This window comes from Puccinia triticina, chromosome 2A (genome assembly GCF_026914185.1).
Source record: "Puccinia triticina chromosome 2A, complete sequence".
Lineage (NCBI taxonomy): Eukaryota > Fungi > Basidiomycota > Pucciniomycetes > Pucciniales > Pucciniaceae > Puccinia > Puccinia triticina.
Genome location: NC_070559.1, coordinates 5,923,885 through 5,948,628, shown reverse-complemented (window position 1 = coordinate 5,948,628; position 24,744 = coordinate 5,923,885). Strand labels below are relative to the sequence as shown.

At 46.4% G+C, this 24,744-nt stretch overlaps 4 protein-coding genes across 4 annotated transcripts; 2 read left to right on the top strand and 2 right to left on the bottom strand.

The window, feature by feature from the left end:
* Nucleotides 1-4,488: 4,488 nt before the first annotated feature.
* PtA15_2A644 (uncharacterized protein) lies at nucleotides 4,489-5,764 on the top strand (the record flags this gene model as incomplete). The annotated part of the gene is made up of 4 exons (XM_053166685.1): nucleotides 4,489-4,535; nucleotides 4,636-5,089; nucleotides 5,165-5,540; nucleotides 5,745-5,764. 4 exons carry the CDS (start codon nucleotides 4,489-4,491, stop codon nucleotides 5,762-5,764), a joined length of 897 nt encoding a protein of 298 aa, XP_053017882.1.
* A 1,251-nt stretch (nucleotides 5,765-7,015) lies between these two features.
* On the top strand, nucleotides 7,016-8,698 carry PtA15_2A643 (uncharacterized protein; the record flags this gene model as incomplete). The annotated part of the gene is made up of 1 exon (XM_053166684.1): nucleotides 7,016-8,698. One exon carries the CDS (start codon nucleotides 7,016-7,018, stop codon nucleotides 8,696-8,698), a length of 1,683 nt encoding a protein of 560 aa, XP_053017881.1.
* A 420-nt stretch (nucleotides 8,699-9,118) lies between these two features.
* Nucleotides 9,119-11,496, bottom strand: PtA15_2A642 (uncharacterized protein; the record flags this gene model as incomplete). The annotated part of the gene is made up of 2 exons (XM_053166683.1): nucleotides 9,119-11,133; nucleotides 11,196-11,496. 2 exons carry the CDS (start codon nucleotides 11,494-11,496, stop codon nucleotides 9,119-9,121), a joined length of 2,316 nt encoding a protein of 771 aa, XP_053017880.1.
* Nucleotides 11,497-16,965: 5,469 nt separating this feature from the next.
* PtA15_2A641 (uncharacterized protein) lies at nucleotides 16,966-19,025 on the bottom strand (the record flags this gene model as incomplete). The annotated part of the gene is made up of 11 exons (XM_053166682.1): nucleotides 16,966-17,103; nucleotides 17,205-17,250; nucleotides 17,346-17,506; nucleotides 17,617-17,652; nucleotides 17,756-18,050; nucleotides 18,124-18,239; nucleotides 18,306-18,357; nucleotides 18,438-18,584; nucleotides 18,660-18,703; nucleotides 18,799-18,817; nucleotides 18,907-19,025. 11 exons carry the CDS (start codon nucleotides 19,023-19,025, stop codon nucleotides 16,966-16,968), a joined length of 1,173 nt encoding a protein of 390 aa, XP_053017879.1.
* Between the last annotated feature and the right edge of the window lie 5,719 nt (nucleotides 19,026-24,744).

The following is a 24,744-nucleotide window of genomic DNA, read 5'->3' as shown; positions in this document are numbered from 1 at the left end:
GTGGGACTTAGCCAAAAATCCCGCCTGTGAAGCGCCTTCATTGCTGGACTTGGCCAAAAATCTCGCCTGTGATGCTGGACTTGGCCAAAAATCTCGCCTGTGAAGCGCCTTCAGTGTTTTTGGTGGGACTTGGCCAAAAATCCCGCCTGTGAAGCGCCTTCATAATTTGCCTGTCAAGCGGCTTCAGGTTATGGTGCGACTTAGAAGTAGATCTGTTTCTTCAATCCTTGCACACACTTGATTTATTCTCAACCACAACACATGAGATTTCTTAACAAGCGCAGATTGCACACACTTCAGTTATTCTCGACCACAAAACATCTGATTTCCTAACAAGCTGACAGTAAAAAGGACCTTTTTTTTGTTTGGATATTTGGAGTGAATTAAGATAAAACAATAGAAAGAATGGATCTGATTCTGAAGGATGGGAACCGGGTGGGAGACTGTTGCAACCTATTCCTCATACAAGTTGTCCTCATTTTTGTTGGGAGACATAGCTCTGATTCCATAGCGCCTAAACAAGCGCGGCACCCCCTCGCAAAGGTAGCGGGCCACTCCCGCGGTAAAACCCAACTGGATGAGCTGCAACTTGGTCGCCAATCTGAAATAAAGCCAGTCCACGATCCCATGGAGCTCCAAGCGGAGGCGGGTGGCGCGGTCGGTAACTGGAATGTTTGCCTTGCAGAGGAACTCTTCCAAGGTGATGCTCTCCAAGGCTGGACATTCAGGGACAAGAGGCGCTGGGGTGTTCAGGAAGGCCGAGAACCAAGTACTGATGGCCGAGGACATGTCTGTACCAAAGGAGCCACTGCGCCCCACTGTTGAAGGGAGAGGAGTCGCTAGATAGGCCGGATTGGTGGTTGGCTCATTCGAGGCCGGATGGGTAATTGGGTTGTGCATCACCAGATTGGTGTTGGGGCAGGTCGGAAGAACTTCGATCTCATCTGGCTCACTGATGGTATTGCCAGATGGTGTTTGACTGACACCAACCATGACCAAGGTGGAGGAGATTGAAGAACAGAACGAGGCAACACGCTTTGTGGATTTCCCAACAGCCAGTGTGGACTCCGAACCCCTTTTGCTTGGGGGGGATATCTTCATGCTTGCTTCGAGGGCACCTGAGGAGTGTTTTTGCGGAGATTTGATGTTCGATCGCCATACAAAGAGGACCGAAGTTGGGGGGTGGTCGTAGTCAACCCCCGCTTCATTATTGACGATGGCCTTCGCCCATGCCCACAACTGCTTGAAGGGCAGGAGCATTGTGCGCGTTGGGTCCTCCGGGCAGGTAAACACAAGCGCCTGGGACTCTTGACCTCCAGCCGTATGAGCTACACACTTTGATCGGATTTTTGCAACCACGGGGTTGATTGGATCTGTATTGGATTTTGGCTGGTAGGGTGATTATCAGCATGCGGAGTTTCTTTCCTCAAGAAATTGAGGAAAGAAAGACTCACATTGGCAGCCAGGCGGCGCTGTTTGCGCTCCAGAACTGCGCGTTCCTCCGGTGGCCCATATTTCAATCTCAACACAGTGTCAATTTGGGCTTCCTGCAGACAGCCCAAACAATCAGTAATGAGTGAGGTGGGCCAAATAATTAGTAAAAAAAACAAACCTTTGCGCTATCCTTCTGGTCTTTGCGGGGGTCAACCATTGTAAGTTTGAAACCCACCTTCTTATTGGGGGCAGCAGCTGCTGCCCTGGTGAACTCGGAGAAGTCGCTCGCATTTTTGACCTGAAAGAGGTGGGAGACCCCGTAGGTGGCGTGTCCGTAGATTGATCCGTACCAAGTGATGTCGCCGAGGGTGTTCGAATCGTTTAGAAACTTTGCCAGGTTCTCCTTGTTTCCACAGATGTGGATGATGACCTGGTTTTGGAAGAGGCGCGACAATAACGCCTGGATATTGATCTCCAAGGGGCCAAGAGAGGACTTGCGAACCATCTTCATCCACTGTTTGGCCGGTTGGGCGGTGGTTTGACCCTGACTGGATGGCAGTGGTTGATAGATGGTGTTCTCAACGTAAAGGACGTAGTCAATGTGGACCGGGGTAACTCGGCCAGGCGGCGGGGCCTCTTGAGCTCGGTCAGGTGGCGGGGCCTCTTGCGTCTTGGGAATCAACAATGATTCAGGGTTTGGGAGGTCTTCTGGGTGGTGATGATCCATTAATCAGCTACAGGTGCGGGGGAATGAGAAAAAGGCTGCAAAATGCCTTACCCATTTTGCTCTGATTGCTGAATCGACCGGCGGATGGTGGGAGGAGGGAAAAAATCTGAGGGGGGGGGGGGGGCGCTAGCCTTGATATTGACGTTGGGCGTGGGGAATATCCGGTTCGGATTTGGCCGGCTGGGGTGAGGGCAATGACGCCATTGGAGAGACCCACGTCGTGGGGCCTGGCACTTGCTGGCAATGGAGGGCGCAGGGGTTGTTGTGTGACTAGCGTACGTACGTAACCTGTGGGAACTGTGCAGATACTATCTGCACAGTTCCCGCAGCTTTGGCAAATCCAGAAGGAATTTCCGCTGGAAATTCCATCCGAAGAAGCCAAGCTTTTTTGGATTGGCTGTATATACAACCACTTAATATGTGGTTGCACCAGGAAAAAACAATGATCACTTGTCTGCAAGTGACATAGCAAAGTACAAAGGGGCCTTTGTAATTTTTCATGTCACTTGTAGGCAAGTGATCATTGTTTTTTCCTGGTGTTGGAAGAGCGGCTGGGATTGGCTTCATATCACCTGGCACCCCGACGCACTGCCCCTTTTTCCCTAACTTACAGCCATTCCGAAAAAGCTTGGCTTCTTTGGAAGGAATTTCTGCTGGAAATTCCTTCTGGATTTGCCAATGTATGTGCATCCAACATCAAGGTTGGACACATGATATCCAGACCTGCAAGCGCAGTCGCTTGCAGGATCCCACCAATCAAGCCGTTTGGTAGCAAAAAAAAACACGCCGGCTGCTGGGACCAGCACCTTCCAACCTCGCAACCTTGATCAGCATGCCATCCAGGGTAGAATCAGCCAAATCGCTTGATTCTGAACTCAGAATTAGGAAAAAATGAAAGGAACAAGATGATTGAGGGCATCTGGCTGCTATATATGCACCCTGCATATAAGAATGAGGTGGGCATGAATATACATATGTCCAACCTTGCCAGTGATTATTGGCAAATCCGATACAAAGTTTGGGTGGAAATTCCTTCCAACAAAGCCAAGCTTTTTTGGAATGGCTGTAACTAAGGCAGCTACAAGGCCTAAATTACATCAAAAGAAGTGCACACCCGAGTACTTCTTAAGACCAAAGGGGCAGCCTCAGCAGGCTGAAGGTTGATTTACAAAAAAGGAGAAAAGTGAAAAAAGCCTGATACAGGCTGATATTCCTGGGGCTCTCAGGCCTACAGGTTTTTGCAGGTAAGAGCATCTCCAACGGTCCGGGGTGCAGTTTGCCTGTGTTCCCCGGCCCGCAAACACATTTCACAGCAGTCGCGGCTCAGCTCCAATTATAACAAAATGACAGCTCACTCCTCCAGCACCACCTAGCACCACCCACCACCCTCTGCAATCCTTGTTCCGGTCATCGGGATGCACGTATATCGATGACTGGAACGTTCTGGTCATCGGGACGCATGTATCTCAATGACCAAAGCAGACCCCGTCATCAAGAGAAGGAAACACTAGTCATTGAGAGGAGTTTCTTATATTATACTCCTCTTGATGACCTGAGACTGGAGAGAACCATACATGTATCTGGATGACCAGAGCGAACCCGGTCATTGAGTGGAGGAAACACTGCTCTTGATGACCAGAACAGACCCAGTCATTGAGGGGAATGTTTACTCCTCTTGATGACCGGAACGGACCTGGTCATAGAGGGGAGTGTTTACTCCTCTCGATGACCGGAGAGAATCGGTCATTGAGGGGAGTGTTTACTCCTCTCGTTCGCTCCCCGAGGAGGGAATTAGCTAAGTTCTGCGGGGCTGCCTCACTGGGAGGCTTTGTTAAGCTCGAGCGCGTCTCGGTGCTCTCAGCCAGAGGCGCCAGCTTCTGGTAATTTTGAGGCACCGGGTAGCACGCATTTTTCAAAAATGGCGCCGACAAACATTGAAACACCCCAAAAGAACTTTGACGGTCTCGACTCTTCCCAATGTATGGGTTTTTAAAAGTGTTTATTCATGGATATAACTTGTCTCTTTCTCGCCGCAACACCAGTGTAGTTCCTCTCCCGAAACAAGTCCGGCGGAGGCTTCTGCGTTAATAAATTCGACCTTTCCGCCCGTTCATAGCCCTCTAAAGTATCTCGAGTTTGGCTGGGGGCCGCGAGACACACTTGAGGCACGAACGGCTGCGTTTGCACATGAGCGTAAATACCGAGGAGACGCCAACCTCCTCGGAGAGACTTGCGTTATGTTCGGTTTGCGCAGACAATCAAGACTGGGCGAGTGTGGTCAGACTTTACAGCCTCAGCTTAACTGTTCAATAGTCTGCCAGCCATGAATGGTAGGTAACGGCGGCGGAAACCAAGTAGACGAGAGGATATTCATGTATGCCCCCCCCCCCCCCCTCACACACACAAGGATTTTACTTCATTGTTGCACTGATTTTTAATCCAATCTCAATTATTCTGAAAATGTGTCCTCACAGGCATCGATTGATTCGGCAATCATCCAAATTGTGGATCCTGTTGGCTATTGCGAGTAGGATCAAAGCCACTATACACATAGCTACCGGCGCGGCCATCGCACACGAAGCCGGAACCGATGCCACTCGATTAGCTACCGCTGGAATACACCATCCAGAGTCGTGCGACTGGAATACCGTGGATCGCGTTGTGGCCTTCTTGGGTATAGATTCGAGTCCAAGCCCGACGGAGGAATGTACCAGTGAAATGGAAAGCTCGCGGAGAAATGATTTTTCAGAAGCTACAAACTTGAATTCAAACATAAGGACTAGCATGTTAATTCCGGAGGGAGGAAGCTTCTCACCGTCTGTGCATCATGTTGATGACCAGGACCAGCATACACCATGGGTGGATTGGTCCCAGCTCAAGGAGGGGGGAACTGAGCCAAACAGCGACTTGCACAGAACTGATGCAGTAGTAAGTGGCACTGGCACACGTTTTTTGTTAATTGTACGTTCGTGGCTGACATTCAAGAATGCACTGATACTCCAGGGCATTGGCAACGGAGATGCTTACCATGAACCCCCGAACCACTTTAATGACAACAAGTTGTTTGGTTCAGCTAAGCACTTGGATTTTGGAAAAATTTCGAGCCGTCGAGCTAAAGAAGGATTGACAATGCTGGACTATAATAATCAACATAGTGATTATAAACATCACACACATCCATCCTGGTATCTTCCTTCTGGAAACGTGGAGTATTCCTCTGGCTACTCGAGATACCCTAGGGAAAACTTGAATTATTATTCCAACTCTCCTTCTCTGGGATTGAGCAATCCTGTGTGGAACTCAAAATATTCTTCTGTCACTGGCGCATATCCAGAAAATTTCAGAAATGAATTCAGCAGAAAGATCAGAAGCCCAGAAGGTGAATTTAAACAAGGGAATGGAAGCAAAGAAAGTTTGAGAAATTCTTATAATAAGAATCAATTCAGAAATCAGAAACCCCCAAAACCAAAGAATTTGAAACCTCAAAAATCTGATCTGGTAGGTACTCAGAATAGCTTCCCAAACCAAATGGTAAATTGCTTTTAGCAGCAGTTCACTACCAACTTATCTTAATTTCCTTTAGCAGGGAGATTCTCTTGGTAAAGGAAAAGAAAATGATAGGCAATTTCAGAAACATCCACTTCATGATGATATTTTGAGAGTGGGCCTCCAGTTGTTTTTGGTTGATCTTGAATCCCATAAGGGAAAAATACTGACTAAAGGATATACAAAACAATCTTTTATTTTTCATTTCATTATTTTTCATAGATGAGTTCACCTGGGGACAACCAAGAGTTCCCTGGGGGAAATTTTCTTGATCGAGATGATCAATATCCAAGTCCAAGCAATTCAAAATCTCCTGACTCTTCTGTAGCATCACAGGTTCTAGAAAACTTTCAGGTCTCTCCAGGCAAATCAGACAGATCTTTGTTTGATGCTGCTCAAGATGACAAAACAGGTACAAGCAACCAAGGCCATGAAACAAGCAAGTTTAAGATGGAAGATATGAAAAGAAATATGAACATAAAACAGTCTAATCAGGAGAGTGAATTGCATACTGATCTACATCCTATAATCCAGAAATCAGAAAAGTTGAAGAAACCTCAACCTGATTACCAAAAAGAGAAATCTAAAACTGATAAGAATAAACCCATCAAAATTTTACTAGACAACCAAACAAAAAAAGTTAAAAAAATTGATGATCAGATCAAAAAAATAGAAACTTATCCAGATACAAAGAACAAACATAATCATAAATCAAAAGTGAGATTCATGATTGATCATGTAGCAGTCCAGCCTGATCAACTGATCAAGACAGAAAAGGAATTGAAAATTAAGAGATCAGATCCAAAGATGGGAACAGCCAACAAGGTATTCATTGATAATTCAGATAGTAGTGGAAACCAAAAAGAAAATTCTACCAAGAAAAGTCTTGTTCAGAGTAGGCTTCAAAAGTTGGATATGGAACCAAGAAAACAAAGTAATCAGATGCAGAACATGAGTGTAGGCAGTAGTTCAAGTAGTAAATTACCAGTTAATAAGGACAAAAAATCACCACCAATGTCAGGGAGTAATAAACCAGAATCAAACCCAAATTTTAAACATAAACCTCTCTTAAGCTCACCAGGAGAATATAGAAAGAACAAAAAACCAACAGGAATTTCTGGATCTCCAACGGTGAACCTTATTCGCAGTTCAGATGCCAGAAAGGATTCAGATGGTTATAAAGCAGAGGATTCAAGCTCCAGCCTAAAGACAGCATCTGGTCTGAGATCAAGTGGTACCACTATACCGGAAAGCGTGGTCTCTGACAATCCTGTTATAGATTTTTCAGCAGTCAAGGCAAATGATCAAATGGCTGACCAAACGCCAAAGATTGACAACAGCAACAACAAGAATTTGTCACCTCATCATACTACAAATCATAATTCTCCCTCTATCAGCCAGGATGAGCAAAACATAATCGATATTCTTGCCAAGGAACAGCACAACACCCCCAAAACATTCACGCAAATATCATCGGATGTGCCGATGAAGTTCGACATCGATTATGATTATCAAGCCGAGTCATTAGAGCTCGAATTACAAAGACTTAGAGAATCGCCAAAATCATCTGAGCTTTCATTCACACTGATGAATCCTTTCGAGATCAATCAAAATGGCTTGAAGGTGGAAACCGACCGTCAACTTTCAGATCTTTTTGGTCAAGGATCCCGACAGCAGAGATCGAGACTACAAAGTAAACGGTTAGCCATGTATTCAGAACCGACAATTCAGATGTTTTTTGACCGATGGGGAAAGGACGTTGTGGCACGTTGGGAACACAAGAGATTAGATATAAGTTTTATGGTCAGATTTGCATTGCAATTGAACCTCGACCATCAGGAAGCTCATTATGGGATCTCACCGGAATATAAAGATACGATAGTGTACGAGAGATTCAAGGAGATGACTGGGAAGGAGCGAAATCAAGCGATCGATGAGATCCACAAGATCTTAGGGAAGACCGAAGGCACCCGACGCTTATTTGCATTTTTGCGCACCTTACGATATCACAGTATTTCCAGGAATTGGACGAAATTAAAGCAGTCTTGGATTAGGGAGGGGATGATGACGGGGAGACAGGCGGCGAATTTAGAGAAGCGTTTCGGACTCTCCGAGGATCCTGGCTCGATCGTCGAGATTCCCACGTCGACTTTAGGTCCAAGAGCCAGCAAGACCAAAAAAGATTTCATTGGAAAACTGCATGTTGTTTACGTGCTCAACAGTATTTATGGGGGAGCTAAGGGCAAGGAACGACTGCTATTAACATATTATCTCCATGAACGTAGCTATCCTCGCCGCTGGTGGACATCATTTGACCTCGAGACAGCCAGTCGAGAATTCGGAGTCGACATTCTCTCGATGTTGTTGATAGGAGACGCACTTCAATTCGGCTCGAAAAATCTACAGGATAGTGTCTGGGACAGGTGGAGTCTTGAGCGTGCTTATTCTGACATGATGCTTGTTGTTGACGAGGGAGTTTATGTGCTACCATGGGTGGAATCCGCCGAACGAGCCTGGCTCTACAGGAATTGTGGCCAGTTATACCAGGACCGAGTGAGGGAGCTCAGTCTGCGGGTACATGGTCGCGGTGGGATGGGCAACTACAGAGGCACAGAGTTGATCTGGGCTGACTTGGGTCTTAATGTGAAGATATTGAACGAGTATTATACCGGGATCTCCGGGACAGGCCAATCAGAAGTCATCAAGCACTTGCATGGCGTTGTCGAGGATTGTTCTGAATACGAGAAGTTGGCCTATTCGACTTGGCACTCGGATTTCTGTCTCGTTCCTCCCAATCCTCATGTCTCCACGTATCGTGTTCATGAACGTTTCGCATTCGTCTTGGCAGGACAGTTGGAAGGTATTCGGTACTTCGTCAGGCATCCTTGGCAGTCACTGAAGAGTATCTTGAGCACCTTCACCAAAAATGGAAAGGGATATATTATGTCGGAGCCCGCCAAGGGTTACTTGATAAACATGTTACGTGCCTGAAATTGAAACGGTTTAGGCACCACTATCATCGGCCATTGGTTATTTTATTTTTTTATTTTTTTTTATTTGTTTGATTTGAATTTTATTCGTATTGGAAGGTTTTCTCATTGTTATTAGACTCCCCTGCGCAACACACACACATGAGCATAAATATATCTTGTTGCGATGTGGGCCACAATGGCTTTACAAGCTGGTGTGTAGATAGATTTGTTGCGAACTCATCAGGCAACCTTTTTAATGTAGGATCGCACCAAGTTTTGTTGGAGGAGTCGGAGGACCGCCCACTGGCGTCCGCAACATCCAGATAACCACCCGCACACTGCCCGACATGTTTTTTACAGTGGGCAAACAGCAAGTCCGGTAGGACCTTGGTGGGAGAGAGAAAAGCAGAGAATGCTATGCACGAAAACAAGATTGTTTTTACGAGAAAAGAGAAGCAGAGAATTCTTCCAAAAGATCAAAAGAGGGATGAGACTCGAAGGTGGAACGAGACTTGGCCAAGAAATTCTTAGCAAGGTTTTTAGCCTGCCATTTCCAATTAACAAATGCGGATTTTTCAGCAGGGGTATCACTGGTAGTAGTAGTAGTAGTATTGGGGGAGGAGAGGGTGGGGCCGATGCGGATGAGTTTCAGGAGGGTGCGTTTGAGGAGGTCGGTAGCTGTGAGCCATTGGTCGACGGAGCTGAGCCATTGGTCGGTGGTGGCCGAGACGCCGACGCGATAGGCTTCCATCTGGAAGCGTAGGGCGGCCTCCGGCTGGTCCCCGAGCTCTGCGAGCTCGGATCGGAGCTCCCAGACGAGGGGCATAGTGGGGGTCTTGGGGAGCACGACGCGGTCGAAGACGTCGACGAGACGCTCGAACAGTCTGCCCTGTCTGCTGTCCGCCGCCGCCGCCTTCTCGATCGTCCCCTCCGTGCCGGCCGGATCGCACGACCGTTGCAGCTTGATCACCTTCACCAGCTTCTCTAACACTTCCATATCCATCCCCGCCTCCCCCCGCATCTCGATCACCCGCCCAAACGCCCGCGTCGCCTCCATGTACTCTCCCACACTCATCGCGATCAGCATGTAGTTCGTGTACATCCGCCACGAGTCGTACGACAGCTTGACGGCCTGTTGGAGCGCGTAGAACGCCGCCATCGGCCGCGAAAACTTGCCTCCTGATAATGACTCGGACTGGTCTTCCGGTTCGGTACCGCCTACCAAGTCACCATCCTCATCAGATAACAGAGGCTTCAGTTTCAGCTCGCCTTCTTCACCCTCCTTCGGCTGCTCCGACTCGTCGATCAGACTGGCCTTCTTGAGATGGACCGTTGCCAGATTGTTCCATGCCTCGGCGTCCTCATCGTCCAGGCCGACACATCGCCGGAAGGCGCGCTCGGCCTCATCCCAATCGTCGGTCCTCATCGCTGCACATCCATAGATGAACCAGGTCTTGTTGAAGAGGGGGTTGATGTCGAGGGCACGGAGGAGACACTGCTTGGCTTTCGGATAGTCGCCCTGCATAAAGTGGTGTGCGCCCAGGGAGCGCATGGCACGACTCGAGGTGTGTTGGCTGACGGTCCAGGCGGTCTCCCAATGCTCGGGCTTGCCCTCGAGTTCGGCGAGCAGACACCAGAGTTTGCCGAGTCTTTTCGGCTCCCTCGTCGAGCGAGAGCGGGACATCTTGAGGCTCGACTCGATCTTCTTGCCCTCGATGAGTTCCCGGACCAGACTGATACCGATCGTCTTGGAGTCCAGGTTGAGGTGACACTGGACGACGTGTTCCCACATCTCGAGGCGCTCGAAGATCTCTAGCGCGCTCCGGGTGAGGCCCAGTCCGCTGAATTTCTGTCCGAGCTCCCTCTCGAGCTCCCATCGTGAGGGGAGCGCCAGACTCCATGTCCAGCGGACTCTCTCGAGTGCCGTGGACTTGTCGGCCGGGTCATTCTCGGCATCCTTGCTCAGTTGGTCGACCAGTGCTTGGAGCTGTAACAGGCCTCGCTCGACGGTCCGGGTGCGATGGGCCTCGAGCCGACTGCGGATGAGCAGGGCCATGCTGTGGATCGACCAGTTGTTGGGGTTCTCGAGCACGCGTTCGATGAATGGGGCCATCTGGGCGTTCGTCAGTCCGTGGGCCGGGCTGGTGTTTTTGATCGAGAGGGAGAGGGCTAGGAGGAGTGCTTGGTCGAGCGGATAGAGGCTGGGTTGGTTTGAGGGGTCGAGCTGCAAGGGCGAGTCTGCTGATTGGGTGAACTGAGTTTTCTCCATGAGTGTATCGTCATCTAGTGTGAGGGTGACAGGCATCGACTCTTGGGTGGATGGGCTGGGGACGGCTGTGGATGAAGTGGCAGTTGCGGTGGTGGGCCGAGTGCGACTTTGGGCCAGGACGACGAGTTGACTGATCTCCTTTTCCTGGAATTTGGTCCTTTTTCCTGGGATACCAGTCAGTTGATCTGAGAGGGAAATAATCGTCAATATCATCAAATGACTGGCGATTGCTGATGGGGAGGCTTACATTCGAATTTAGCCTGAGAGACCGCGTCTCTGAACAGCCGATTGGCCGCCTTCTCGTTGCCCGTCAGATGTTCAGCCAGCCCACGTTCGAGGGTCAGCATGGGCAACAGGTCAAGGTCGCAGGGATCGGCTGAGGGGAGAGCATGGGCGAGACGGTGGATCTGATCGAGCAGCTGGCTGGGGAGAGGGATTGGCTGGTCGAAGAGCTGTCTGCGGAGGATCTCTGCCCTGAGTTTCCACCAGATGACCGTTGGGAATTCGGCGGCCGACGAGCTGAGCTGGTCGATGAGCAGGATGGCCATGAGCAGGAATGTTGCCGACTTGGCGAGATGGTAGGCTGGCTCGCCGGCGAGTGAGAGTGCATCGAGGCTGGCTGCGTTGAGTTCTGCTTCTGCGTCTGGATCGCTAGTCTGGGCGAGGACCGCGATGGGGGGGCGGCCGGCGTGGGCTGGCCCGGTGTAGTTGGTCTGGACGTAGACCGAGAGCAGGCTGGCGATGGCTGCGAGGGTGGCGAGTGGCGGCTGCTCGGCGGTTTCTCTCGGCTTGAGGCTCAGCCGGTAGTCCGCGTCGAGCTCGAAGCAGCTGGGGGTAATGAGCTCGGCCCATCGCTGGCGGAGGAAGTCGGCGATGGCTGCTGGCGGGGTGGGTTTCCTCTGGGCCGAGTCGATCAGCGAGTATTCGGCGCTGGCCATCGTCGCCGTGCTCCCCTGCCACTCCGCCGGGGCAGCCTACATCCACCAGCTGGGCCGCAGCACACCCACAACTCAGCCAAAATTCATCACTCACGAGCTAGACGGCGGAGGTTTGGTCAGCTCAGAAGTTGTCATCCACTTCCTCCCTCCCAGAATTGACACCATTCCTCACACACCACAACCAAAGAAAAGGTGACGACAAATCTATCCAGTGTGTTTCTCAAGAAGCTTGGTCAGTTTTTGATTTTGTTTTGTTTCATTGTATGGGTTTATTTCAGTTTCAAGCCTAACTGTGGTATCCCACATCTCTCTCACCAGGGAAGGATTTGTTGCACTCTCTAGAGAGTGCCAGACCATAACATTTTACCAGTTGCTTGGTATGATGTGAGTTCAATGTCAACTGTAACTTGGTTCAACTTTCTTCCCAATACAAGGGTAACTGTAGGTGAAGTGGTTGTGAAATGATATGTCACTCAATGTCAACACATCCTTATCTCTCTGTTGAAGCTTTGTGTTTGGTTCATCATGATCACAATTTTGTATGCAAGCTGCTTCAATGCACAAAAGTGTTGCCAAGAATGTACCTATCCTTATGCTAAAATATTTCTTCAGCCAAGTGACCACTGACAGGCAATGTTTTGCATTGTGGAATTGTTTTTATTCCAAAAACAAACAGCACCGCCTTATGAAAAATACTTTGCTCTTGTCACATTTCACTGAAGTAGCATAGGCTGTTATAAAGACTTTGGTACTGCAGACCTGCTGTATCCAGAATACTCAATTATTGGCTGTGGAACAACAAGAGTGACACTAGGAATGAAAGTGGGTCGGGTCAACCTGGCGGGTACCCAACCCTTGTTGGGTCTGGGGCCGGGTTTAGGTTGGCTTTTGTCTGAAAAATTGATTTTCAACCCAACCCGCCACAGACCCGCTAGATTTTTGGGTTGGGTTTGGGCAGCCATTTTGACTGTTGGGTCAACCCGCCAACCCGATTACAGACCCGCAAAGCTGGCAGGTACCCATGTAACAACCCGTGCCCTGTGCTCCCAGGCTACACCAATTGCGCGGCGCTCCCGCTGGGCCACCAATCACTGGTTTGCGGGGGCGTCAGCACTGAAATTGACTCAGCAAAGACAAACTGGCAACTGGTACCATACAATTACACTCACAAATCACCATGCCCAAGACCTGCTCCCAACAAGCACACCCCCTCAAGCGAAAGAAGCATGTTCCCTCCTCAACTGAAGATGATACCGCGGCGACTAACAATGCTTCTTTCAATGAAGAAAACCTGCCACCTGAAACTGAATCTGAAGACAAAAATGACATCGCGGTCATTGATCAGCCCCGTGAAACTCAAGAAAAATCTATACCATTACCATTGAAAAATGATTCCACCCCATTAACTGCTTCAGCTGGGGAAAAAAAATGACTCAAGGCCAAAAATCACGTAAAACAACAAGGAAGATATGGAACCATTTTAAACCTAGTGGGGAAGGTTGGTCATGAATCTCTCCAATCTTACATCAATCAAAATGAGTCTAATTTTGATTTTGTTTGAATGTTGAGACAGGCAAAGACAAAAAAGGGCATTGTTGATACTGCCAAAAGCTCCTGTGGAACAAAACATCTTTGGAGACACCTCAAACAATGCAGCTCTTATCAAACACAAAGCAAGCAAACTACGCTGCAAGTTTCCAAGAATTTGACTCCAACCAACTGGGTGTTTTCTCAGCAGAAGCCCCAATCTCAGCCCACTTCCTCTCGTCCGACTGGACTCTCAAAAAGCGGCTCATCTCCTTCAAGGAACTTCCACCTCCTCACACGGGATTAGTAATTGCTGAGCAGCTCTTCTCAGTGATTGTTGAATGGAAAGCCATTGATAAAGTGTCTTTTGTTACCGTTGATAACGCCGCGGCAAACAATGTTGCCGTTGCTTGAGTCAATCAATTACTCCAAGACAAAAGCTGATTCCCCCCAATGAGGGAAGGGAAGTTCTTCCATGTGTGATGTGCTGCACACCTCATCAACTTGATTGTTAAAGATGGTTTGCACAAAACTTCCTCTGCCATCAGCAAGATCTGAGACAGTGTCCGATATATCAGAAGTACCCCCTCACGTAAGCAACACTTTCAAGAGGCCCTCAAATTGACCAATATTGGAAATCTAGCCCAGCCAATACTTGATGTGCCAACGCACTGGAACTCAAAATTTCATATGCTCAATTCATCTGTACCCTACTGAGAGGTGTTTGAGAATCTAGCCTTGCAAGATGCAAGCTTTAAAAGCTGTCCTGATCCCAAAGCCTGGGAGGATATCTTGGCAATGAAGGATTTTCTTTCTATGTGCAACACAGGTAGGTAGATAGCTTCATTTTATCATTCCTATGAATTTGATATGATGTACTCATGTAACATGTTTAATCTCTCACTACCTCAGCAACATTGAAGCTGTGCATGACTCGTTGTCCAACAGCCCACATGCTTTATGTGAACATAATTAGAATTCAAAAGAAGCTCAAAGACACTCTTTTTTCTGGACAGACCAAACTTTCTGACCTAGTCAAACCAATGCAAGAGAAGTATAACAAATACTGGAAAAACCCTGAAGATTTGGCTGCAATTTTCCTTGTCTTTGACCCGCAATATAAACTATCTCTTATTGAGTTTCTCCTGCTCAATAACGGTGATTTGGACACAGACAAATGTGAAGTTCCAAAAAAATTTGATGCCATAACAAAAAAACTATATGCCTTGTTTAAAGAGCTTGTTTCCAGCTTAAAACACAAATCACACACTACAAAGGCTCTCAATCAAACAAAAATACTAGTACAACTTTGAATTCTCAAAAAAAAAACATCTGAAGACTTAGAGAAAAATTGATTCAAGGAGTACTTTGCCAGTAAAGTGACAAAGAGTGTACCAACAGTAATGGCAACTGCTGAACTCAATCTCTATTTGCAAGAAGATACAATCCCAGTTGATACTCCGTTGTTCAATATCCTTGATTGGTGGAAGATTTACTCAATCTGATTCCCAACCCTTTCAAAACTGGCCAGGTACTTCCTCATAGCTCTAATGACTTCAATTGCATCCGAGTCAGCGTTCTCAACTGGCCGAAGAGTGCTCAGCCCCTCTAGAAATCAACTGAATCCCAAAACACTCAAAGCCCTTGTCTGTGGGCAGGACTGGATTAGATCCAACAAGGGCCTCTCTGACCAACAGCACAAAGATATTGAGCTTGAATCTGACTAATGTACTTGTGTCTTGTATTTTTTTCATACTGCTTTATCTTCAATAAATGAAATTCTTTTACATTGAATATAAAAAATAAAACTACATAAATGAATGCAATCAAATTCTGGCTTCTATATCATCCATAAATATGGGTTGACCCAAAACCTGACCCAACCCGGACCCAAATCCTTCACAAACAGGGTTGGGTTTGGGCAGTGTTAACCAGAATCTGACCCGACCCAGCCCAACCGGCACCAAATGTTGGGTTGGGTTTGGGCATTGTTTTCTGACCCAAACGCAACCCGGTTTCATCCCTAAGTGACGCACACATATGAGGAAAAGTGTTAAAAAAACTTTGTGTCTGGGGGTTTGAAGGTGGGCACATGGGAAACTTGGATTGGTTTTGTGTCCCCCTGTGTCCCCTGGGGAGTGTCATTTTCTTATGTAATGTCCACCCTCAGGTTTGGGCAAACCTGAGGGTGTACATTAGCAAGTTTCTGGCACATGTACTGGGACTTGATGAACAGTGTGTACTTTTCATCACACTAGGAAAGACCCAGATGACTCCCAGTACATGCTGGCCATTGAGCTGGGCCTATCCAAGCCTTGCAGGCAGTATAAACTGCCTACCAAGATCAGATAGGCCCAGATTAATGACCAGCATGTGCTGGTTGTTGGGCTAGGGCTTCTCTGGCTCAATGACAAACACAAACTGGTCATCAAGTTGGCAGAGGCCGCGCTTGGTGACCAAAATCCACTGGTCATCAGCACCCTGGCTCTTTGAGCTCAAACCCAAACTCAAAAGTATTCATCAAGCCAGGGAATCCCTTGCGCAATGACCAGCACTTGCTGGTCATCTACCTGGGATTTTACAAGCTCAGTAGGCAGTAAATGCTGTACACCAAGCTTGTAAAAGCCCAGCTGAATGGCCAGTACATGCTGGCCGTTGGGCTGGGAATTTCCTAGCACAATGTGTGGTTTATGCTGGCTCACCAGGCTGAGAAAGGCTTGGCTCCACCAACATTATTTGCTTGTCATTGAGCTGGAATTTTCACATGCCAGTGACAAAAATCTACACTTTTTGGGTCTATATCTGCAACTGCGAGGGTCTCAGAGGGGAAGGGAGGTACCCTCCCAGATTTGAATTTACACTTGTCACCAGCTAATTCTTAATTTTGGTGAAGTGAAAAGCAATATGTTTCTCTAAGCCTGGGATTCACAACTGTCATGCGCGCTGGGGGTCTTTGATGGATGTGTAAGTTAGGATCTACGAGGGCATCTAGAGGTTTTTAAATGCTGACGGAAAGTCCTCCACCAAGTCTGAGATGTTATTCTGAGCCTTTCTGGGCTCATTTTTGCAGAATACATGTTTCCCTGCTTCCAGAAAGCATACAAGATACAAAGGGAGTATAGCTATAAAACAGATGTGCTCTAATTGGACACAAAAGTGAGCATATTCTTGCGGCTGACTAGTCAGACCTTTGGGCAATTGGCAGTCTTGGTGACAAAGCACAAAACAATAAGAACAATAAGTAGAATGAAAACTGATGTTTGTAATGTGGTATACATATTAATATATATTGCATCTTGCATCCCGCAAGGAGCGAAAGGTGTCGGTCTGTGCTTGCTGTTTCTGAGTTCGTTTTTTTAGCTATCACAAATACATAATATACAATCGCTTGAAGCCCTGTGTTATGATGTTCTAATCGCAAAGTCTTTCTGTTAGAAGCAAGGCAGAAAGAAAAAGAACTATGAGTCAACAAGAGAAAGAGGTCCGCAAAAGAAGTTGGGAATGTATCTCAAGACAAGCACGAACTTTGACAGAGGAGTCGTGTGGTTGGACTTATCGGTGTTGCTCCACCAAGCTGAGGATAACAAACGAGCTCAGGACTAGACCGGCGCCCAGGAGAGAGGTGGGAGGTAAGACGATCCCTTTAAAGATATCACCGATCACAGCTACCGGCAATGTTAGTGAAATGCCCTATTTATTTTTGTCAAGGGAATGATTAGGCAATGGAAATATTGCGGGGATGTTTTATCAGCCAGGTCAATCAATGGCTGCTTCTTGAAAAAACACTCAACTAATGTAACAACCAGGGGTGAAGTTTTCAACATGGCCAGCATGTATCTAAGGCAGCGTGAGGGGAGAGGACAAGGGAAGTTGAAATGTGAAATTCTCCTCTCGTAATGTACTTGAGTAAACAATAAGGGGATGATACTGACATATAATCTGAGACGAAGGTACACATTGCATTGAGGACGACCGAAATCCATAGTTTTCTCGTATGTGGTAGTGAAAATGGTTCGATGCCGGTATAGTGTAGGACGACACCCATCGGCCAAAAGCATAACATATTGATGGCGCCGACGAACCCAAAGAATAACTAACGAGTTGATATGTTTTGAAATCATCGTTTTCAGATTGTTGAAATAGAGGGAAAATAGAATCTTTATCAATATGAATCACAATTCGAAAGCAAATGTTGAGACAAACCTGCATGTCAACCCGTGATTCCTCCTTGACTTTGACCTGACACAAAAAAAAGATGACAGTTCGAAATAAGCAGCAAGAGAGAGGAGACCGAGTTGACAAAAAAGAAGGGCTGGACATCAGGAGTGGGAGATGAGCAGACCTTCATCAAGATGACGTAGAGCGCATAGAGGGCAGCTGATGAGAGTGCGAGGATGTCTCCGAGGATCCAATGGGAGGAGGCCTGGTCGGAAGGGTCTTGATTGGAAGCCGAGCGGTCAGATTTCGAGACGAGGACAACGCCAGTGACGCTCATGGCGACGGCCAGCAGTCGACCGAGGCTGAACGTTTCCGCTCCGGTGGCTACTCCTATAGCCAGAGTGAAGAATCCACTCATCGAGGAGAGGATCGTCGTGCTCGAGACGGATGTGTAGCCTAGGGCAGCATTGACACTCCAGCTTAAAAAAACAGATACGACGATAAGCATCATTTATTGTTGATCGAGGATATTTGTATCAAAGGCTCACTGACTTAGCGGCAAACCAAAGAAGAACAAAGGTGGCGGCCAGATGGACGATTTCCTTGGTTGTTAGTGGGCTTTCCGGCACAGAAAACGCTCGAGTGACACAGGCGGCTCGACTCTGCGGCTGGCTCACAAGTATGATCGGAAACTGCTGTTGTTTTTAATTGATAAGATAATCGATCGAACGCACTTCTGATCGACTGAGTTCTTGGTCGTTGCCATCGAGCAAAGTATAAGCAGCTCTAAGAGATGCGAGAAACAGATATTATCGGATTAACGAAGGAAACGGAGACGAAAGCCGACTGGCAGTGGGTATTCTTACTGGACGGGGCTAGCAGGGCGGCGGGAGTGTTTTGGGGTGCTAATTTTGAGCTCTGAAGATAGTGGTTTGGTCGAGAGGCCATGGGAGCGCAGGTAGGACAGGCCTGGACGAATGAGGTATAAAGTGAAGGACGAAGTGCAGATGTATCTGTGATAATAAACACATCGAGACATCAGTGAGGACTCGGTGGGTGCTGAGAGATGCTGTCAACCGGATACGAACGTCACGAGCCAGGGTCTGTTCCATTCCTCGTCTCGGAACATGGACTGTCAGCAGAAGATTGGGAATGGAGGCCGGATCGAGTCAGTGGGCTATCTATCGGTCGATCGGAGTTCTTCAAGGGAAAAGGAAGCGGCCTCACACTCATCAAGAAAGAAGATCTGTTACCATTGCAGGGTCCAAGCATCCTGGTCAGCTGGGCGATGATGAGATGGTGAAAAAGAGTATATGTAGAGAGACGACTGCTCACCCAACCCAGAGGGCCACCACAACCAACAGCAGACCGATGCCAACCAGGTAATGGCTTTTGGATGGGCGAGGAGATGGGCCCGCGGTGGGCGGAGGTGAAGGCGGCTCGGGCTCGTTCATGATCATGGTGCTCGACGCTTCGGCCTGGGGTGATGTGTGAGAGGTTATTGTCTCCTGGAGGCTGCGCAGTGGGAGCCGAGAAGCCACCGCACCGGCGAGAGTTGCATATTTACAGCCGGGGCCGACATCTGCCGGCGGGCTCTGGACAACTGTTGCCTCAAACCGGCTCGGCTTCCACCCTCCGATAGGAAGCTCTCCGAGACTCCACGTCGACCGGAACCCCTCTCAGGTCAGCTTCGTCCAAGGGGGGCTTGCAACTGGAATGCGCACCCCTTATCTGATGTTCTGTGAGGTACCAATATTGCCAAAATTTTCAGAGCGCAGAGAATATACATCATTACATAACCCCTGCATTAGACTTCTGGGAAATTTATCCAAAAAAATATTCAATTAGCCAGATTTTTCCTATTAAGGCTGCCTGGCCCCCCTATATATCATGTTTGGACTTTACCCCATTGCTATAAATTCAATGGCGCACAGAATATACACCATAGAAACATTTCTGAAATTTTTAGACTCTTTAAATGTGTAACAAAAAAGTTATACAGGTAGCAGTCATTTTCCTACTAAGTACACCACGTACCTGCCATGTACCTATTTTTTTCTCTCAAAAATTTCAAAGGAAGCTTCAAATGCATGTTTAAGTGTTCCCTCAATTCTTTGGAACCCTGGTACATGTAACAAAAAAGATATTCCCTTAGTACACACTTGGGAAAAGGGGGTATGCCAAAAAATTAATTAAATCACTTAAAGTTGCTTTTTTGGCATTTCAAATGCATGATAATTCTTTTCAGGATTGTAGATGAATTTTAAGCCTATTTGCGTCGCGTAGAAATGAGTAGAAAAAAACCGGGTACGTACGCGGAAAAGGGGGTACACAAAAACCGGGTACAAATGCAGAAAAACCAGGTACATTTATTAACCCCCAATCTAAATGGTGTGTTCTTGAGCAAGTCGTCAATGACGACTTGCTCAACATCACCAAACTTGACCTACAGAAGCCCTTGATTGATCCTTTTTGGAGACTGCGTCGTCCTTCAATCTTCTTGAAACATTTATTTTCATAAGAAAGTCATCAGATCCATCATGCTCTTGCGCTCTGCATCCATCTTTTTGCTTGCCGCCAATGTCATCTCAGCAGATCGCTTTCCATGCATGAATACTGGATCACGTAATGGAATAGTTTGCTTTAAGAAATCTGATCTACATAGACACCAAAGCTGCCACAGGTGAGTAAATGTCATGTTGATCAAGATTGATCAGCCAATTCAATCTTGTTAATCGTATTCTATGTCTAGTATTGGCTCTACCGCTCAGCATTAACAAAGAAAAGTCAAGAATCGAATGCTCGAGCGAGCAGCTGTTGAGTTGCTGTGCTATTGAGACCCTTAAAACAACCCAAGTGCGTATACAACCCCTTGCCATTCAAATTTCCGACTTGACTGATCAACTTTTTGGGAGCTGATGGGTTGTGCATATGTTAAATTACCCATCAGGGCGTCGCAAAAGGTATGACTCAAGCTGCTTTCACAGTTACAAGGGATTCCTACCTGGCAGCCTGTACTTGAAGTGGGGCTTGCCACAGGAGCAAACTTAATACCAGTCCCGGCCTCTCTTGTCCGCAGATAACATAAGTAGCTTTGCCTCTTCCACATTCCAATGAGGCAGAGAGAATGCAGAGGAATCTTCCTCAAGAGACCTTAATGATTGTACACAGAATGTATATTTCTTCAATCTCAAGTATCAAGTGCGCCTGTAAAATCCATGAGGAATTTCAACAGCACCACTTTTTGTACCGCCAGTTATGTAGCTAATTTCCCTTTTCTCAATGAGCACACAAGACTAAATTGAATTAAATTTCAGTGGGTCTTTACTATAACTTGAAATGTTGCTCTTTGCAATTTGAGTTTAAATTGGAAGAGGAAAATTTGCTTCTTCAGCTAGATGAAAAATCATCTGCTTTGTTCTTCAAAATAAATTGAAATACAATCTAGAAGACTCCTAATTATGAGGCTATTTGGAGAGGAAAAAGGGCAAAAATCATTTGTGTTAAACTATATAGTATTTTGAAGTGAAGGTTGTTTTAGCTTGTTTCTATCCACACAGCTTCAGCACAAGTCTTCTAGGCTCAAATTCTTTTGTATTTGGAAGAACTAAGCATAAAATACTATGTCTGATTGAAGAATTAATTTTTTGATGTCCCCATTTAAAGTTAACATTGAAACAGAAAAGTAATAGAAAAATTCAAAACCCCTTGTTAGCCATATCTCAAACCAGTGTAATGAGCATATCTCAATACAAATTGTAATTGAGGAGTAAATTCCCATTTTTACACATTTTAAACACTGAAAATAAATGATCTGGGAGAAATTATGTTTCATTCTCACCACAGACGTTTGCTCAGCACCTGTTTACAAGCGAATTTGCAAAATTCATGCAAAGGTTTGGTCTGATCCTTTTTAGATACTGGTTCAAAGTTGGTTTGATGTTGGTCTGATCTTCATTCAAAGACCACGGTCATGTCAGTGCAATCTATACTGATCTTAATTGTTAGAATTTGAGACCCGTTGTTGCCTTCCAAGGGTGAGAGGAGAGAATTTTGAAAGAGGAGCTGGTGACTTGATTCTCTTGATGAATTCCTGAGGGTGGTCAACAGAAGAATGTGCTCTGACTCAATGATTTATGACTATGACGTCAGAGTATTACTTAAACTAGAATAACCTGTCACACTTGTGACAGCTACAATACAACTTTAGGAGAGAACTACACGTCTCAACACTTGAGAATCTACATGTCTCAAACAGTAAAGAAGTTTTTCTAGATCTACACGTCTAGACATTAAGAACCACAAGTCTTAATATATAATAAACTATTGGACCTACTTTGCGCAGCAGAGAAAAACTCTTTGCGCACAGAATGGACCGTCCCCTGATGTTGAGCCCGCTGTGGGCGCAAGCCAAAAATTACTTTGTGCACAGCGACTTCCCCCAAAAGAAGGAGGGAGTTTTTCTGGATTTTTTTTTGATGGATCAAAAGAGGGGGTCTTGCTTGCACCCTCCAAAGAATCTTGGATATTTTGGAGGTGTCCTCCATCATGTAAATTTTTTTATAATATTAATCCAAGAAATAAGCTCCCCCTGCCCCAATAACCCACCCCGGGGAATTTTGACCTGCCAAAACTTAAGCAGTTGGGTATGCAGCCCCTCAAAAAGAAAGTTTGAGGGCAGCAGCTCCCGGTCCGTATGCCCCAGCCCCCGTGCAGATGGCCGGCACAGGCCATTGAGCGGAGTTACACACTCCCCCAATGACCGGCCAGCACATGTGTGCATGTGGCAGAAATTGACGGTCATTGAGGGGGTGTTCACTCCTCTCAATGACCGGTTCAGTGCCGTTCATTGAGAGGAGTACATATCAGCGTCCCTCAAAGCTACCTTGTCCTTCAATCTTCTTGAATTGTTTATTTTTAGAAAAAGTCATCAGATCCGTAATGCTCTTGTCCTCTGCAGCCATATTTTTGCTTGCCACCATCTCAGCAGAGGCCATCAAACTTCCATGCATGAATACTGGATCACGTTATGGAATCATTTGCTTCAAGAAATCTGACGTAGAGACCAAGGCTGCCACAGGTGAATAAACTTCTCTTGTTGATAAAGATAAATGTGATTGATCACGCAATTAAATCTTTTGAATTGTATTCTGTGTCTGAAGTATTGGCTCTACCACCTAACATTGACAAAGAAATAGGTAGAATTGCCTGCTCGAGCGAGCATCTGTTAAGTTGTTGTGATGTTGGGAAGCTTAAAACAACCCAAGTGCGTATACAACCCCTTGCCATTCAATTTCCAACTTGACTGATCAATTTTTGGGGGCTGATGGGTTGTGCATATGTTGACTTTGCCGTCAGGGCACCGCAAAAAGTCTAACCAAATCTCCTTTTACAGTTACAAGGGAATCCTACTTGGCAGCCTGTATGCAATGGTGAAACAGATACTCTACAATACAGTATCTTCAGATACTTGTGTATTGTATCTGTTGAAAAATACAAAATTGTAAATAAAAATGTATTGTATCTGCCTGAAGATACAATACCATATTGTATCAATAAATTATTAAAACTTGATTTTCTTGTTTTTGGCCACTATGGACTGTATACAGAAAAACTATCAAAAAAGGTAAAAATACAGTATCTTGCACCAGGAAAAAAAAGTAGTCACTTGATGGCAAGTGACATGACACAGCTTTGTTTTCAGCTCCAACACTGCTCCAATGCTGCTCCTCTCCACCAGCACATCTAGGGCTCACATTACAGGTGTCAGGATCAAAGCACTCAATGTGACAAAAACAGATGGTGCTCAGCTTTGGCCCTGGCCCAGCTTATGTTCAGCTTTTACCCTGGCTCAGCTGATGTTCAGCTTTTACCCTGGCTCAGCTGATGCTCAGTTTTTCCCCTGGATCAGCTGATGCTCAGTTGTTTCCCTGGCCCAGCTGATGCTCAGCTTTAGCACCAGCCACCTGATGATCATCTTTGGCCCTGGCACAGCTGATGCTCAGCCTTGGCTGTGGCTCATCTGATGCTCAGCTTTGGCCCTAGCCTAGCTGATTTTCAGCTCTGGTTCTGTCCAAGCTGATTCCCATCTTTTTCTCTGGCCTGGCTCAGCTGATACTCAGCAAGCTGAGCATCAGCTGGCCAGCTGGCCCAGTACTGGGTCAAAGCTGAGCATCAGCTGGGACAGGACTAGGAAAAGGCTGAGCAAGGACTGCTACAAAGCTGAGCATCAGCTGCGCCAGGACTAGTACAAAGCTGAGCATCACCTGGGCAAGGACTATTCAAAAGGCTTTCTTCCAATTCTAAGAGTGAGCTGCGTGAAAAAGCTGAGTATGAGCTGGGCAAAAAAGCTGAGTATGAGCTGGGTACCAAAGGACAGAACTGAGGATCAGTTGGGCTCATCAAAAACTGAACAGGACCTCCTTGGTAAATTTTGTAAGTTGAGGAGATGGTTGGGAGATTGGGGTAGATAGTGGATAGATATTGGATAGATGGTGGGTAGGTGGCTGGAGCTGGTGTGATGTCACTTGTCATCAACTGACTATTTTATTTTCCTGGTGTTGTATTGGGCTGTATTTGAAACAAGATACCAAAGTTTGAATACATTTGTATAGTATTGGTCTTTGAAAACAATACAAATAAATAGTATTGGGTGCAAAACAGATACAAATACAGGCAGATACAGATACATGTATTGTATTTGTTTCACTGTTGCTGCACGTGATTCAGGGCTGCCAACAGGAGCAAACTTAACACCAGTCCCAGCATCCCTTTTCCACAGATAAAACACGTAGCTTGGCCCCTTCCAAATTCCACTGAGGCAGAGATAATGAAGATGAATCTTCTCAAGAGACCTTGATTGTACACAGAATGTATATTTCTTCAATCCCAAGTATCAAGTACCCCTGTCAAATTCATGAAGAATATCAGCAGTACCACTTTTTGTACCACCAGTTATGTAGCTAATTTCTTTTTTTCAATGGACATACAAGACTAAATTGAATTAAATTTCAGTGGGTCTTTACTATAGCTTGAAATGTTGCCCTTTGCAATTTGAGTTTAAATTGGAAGAGGAAAACTTGCTTCCTCAGCTAGATGAAATACTCTGTGCTTTGTCCTTCAAAATGATTATCCAAGTTTATTAAAGCCTCTGAATCACAAAATAAAACTTCA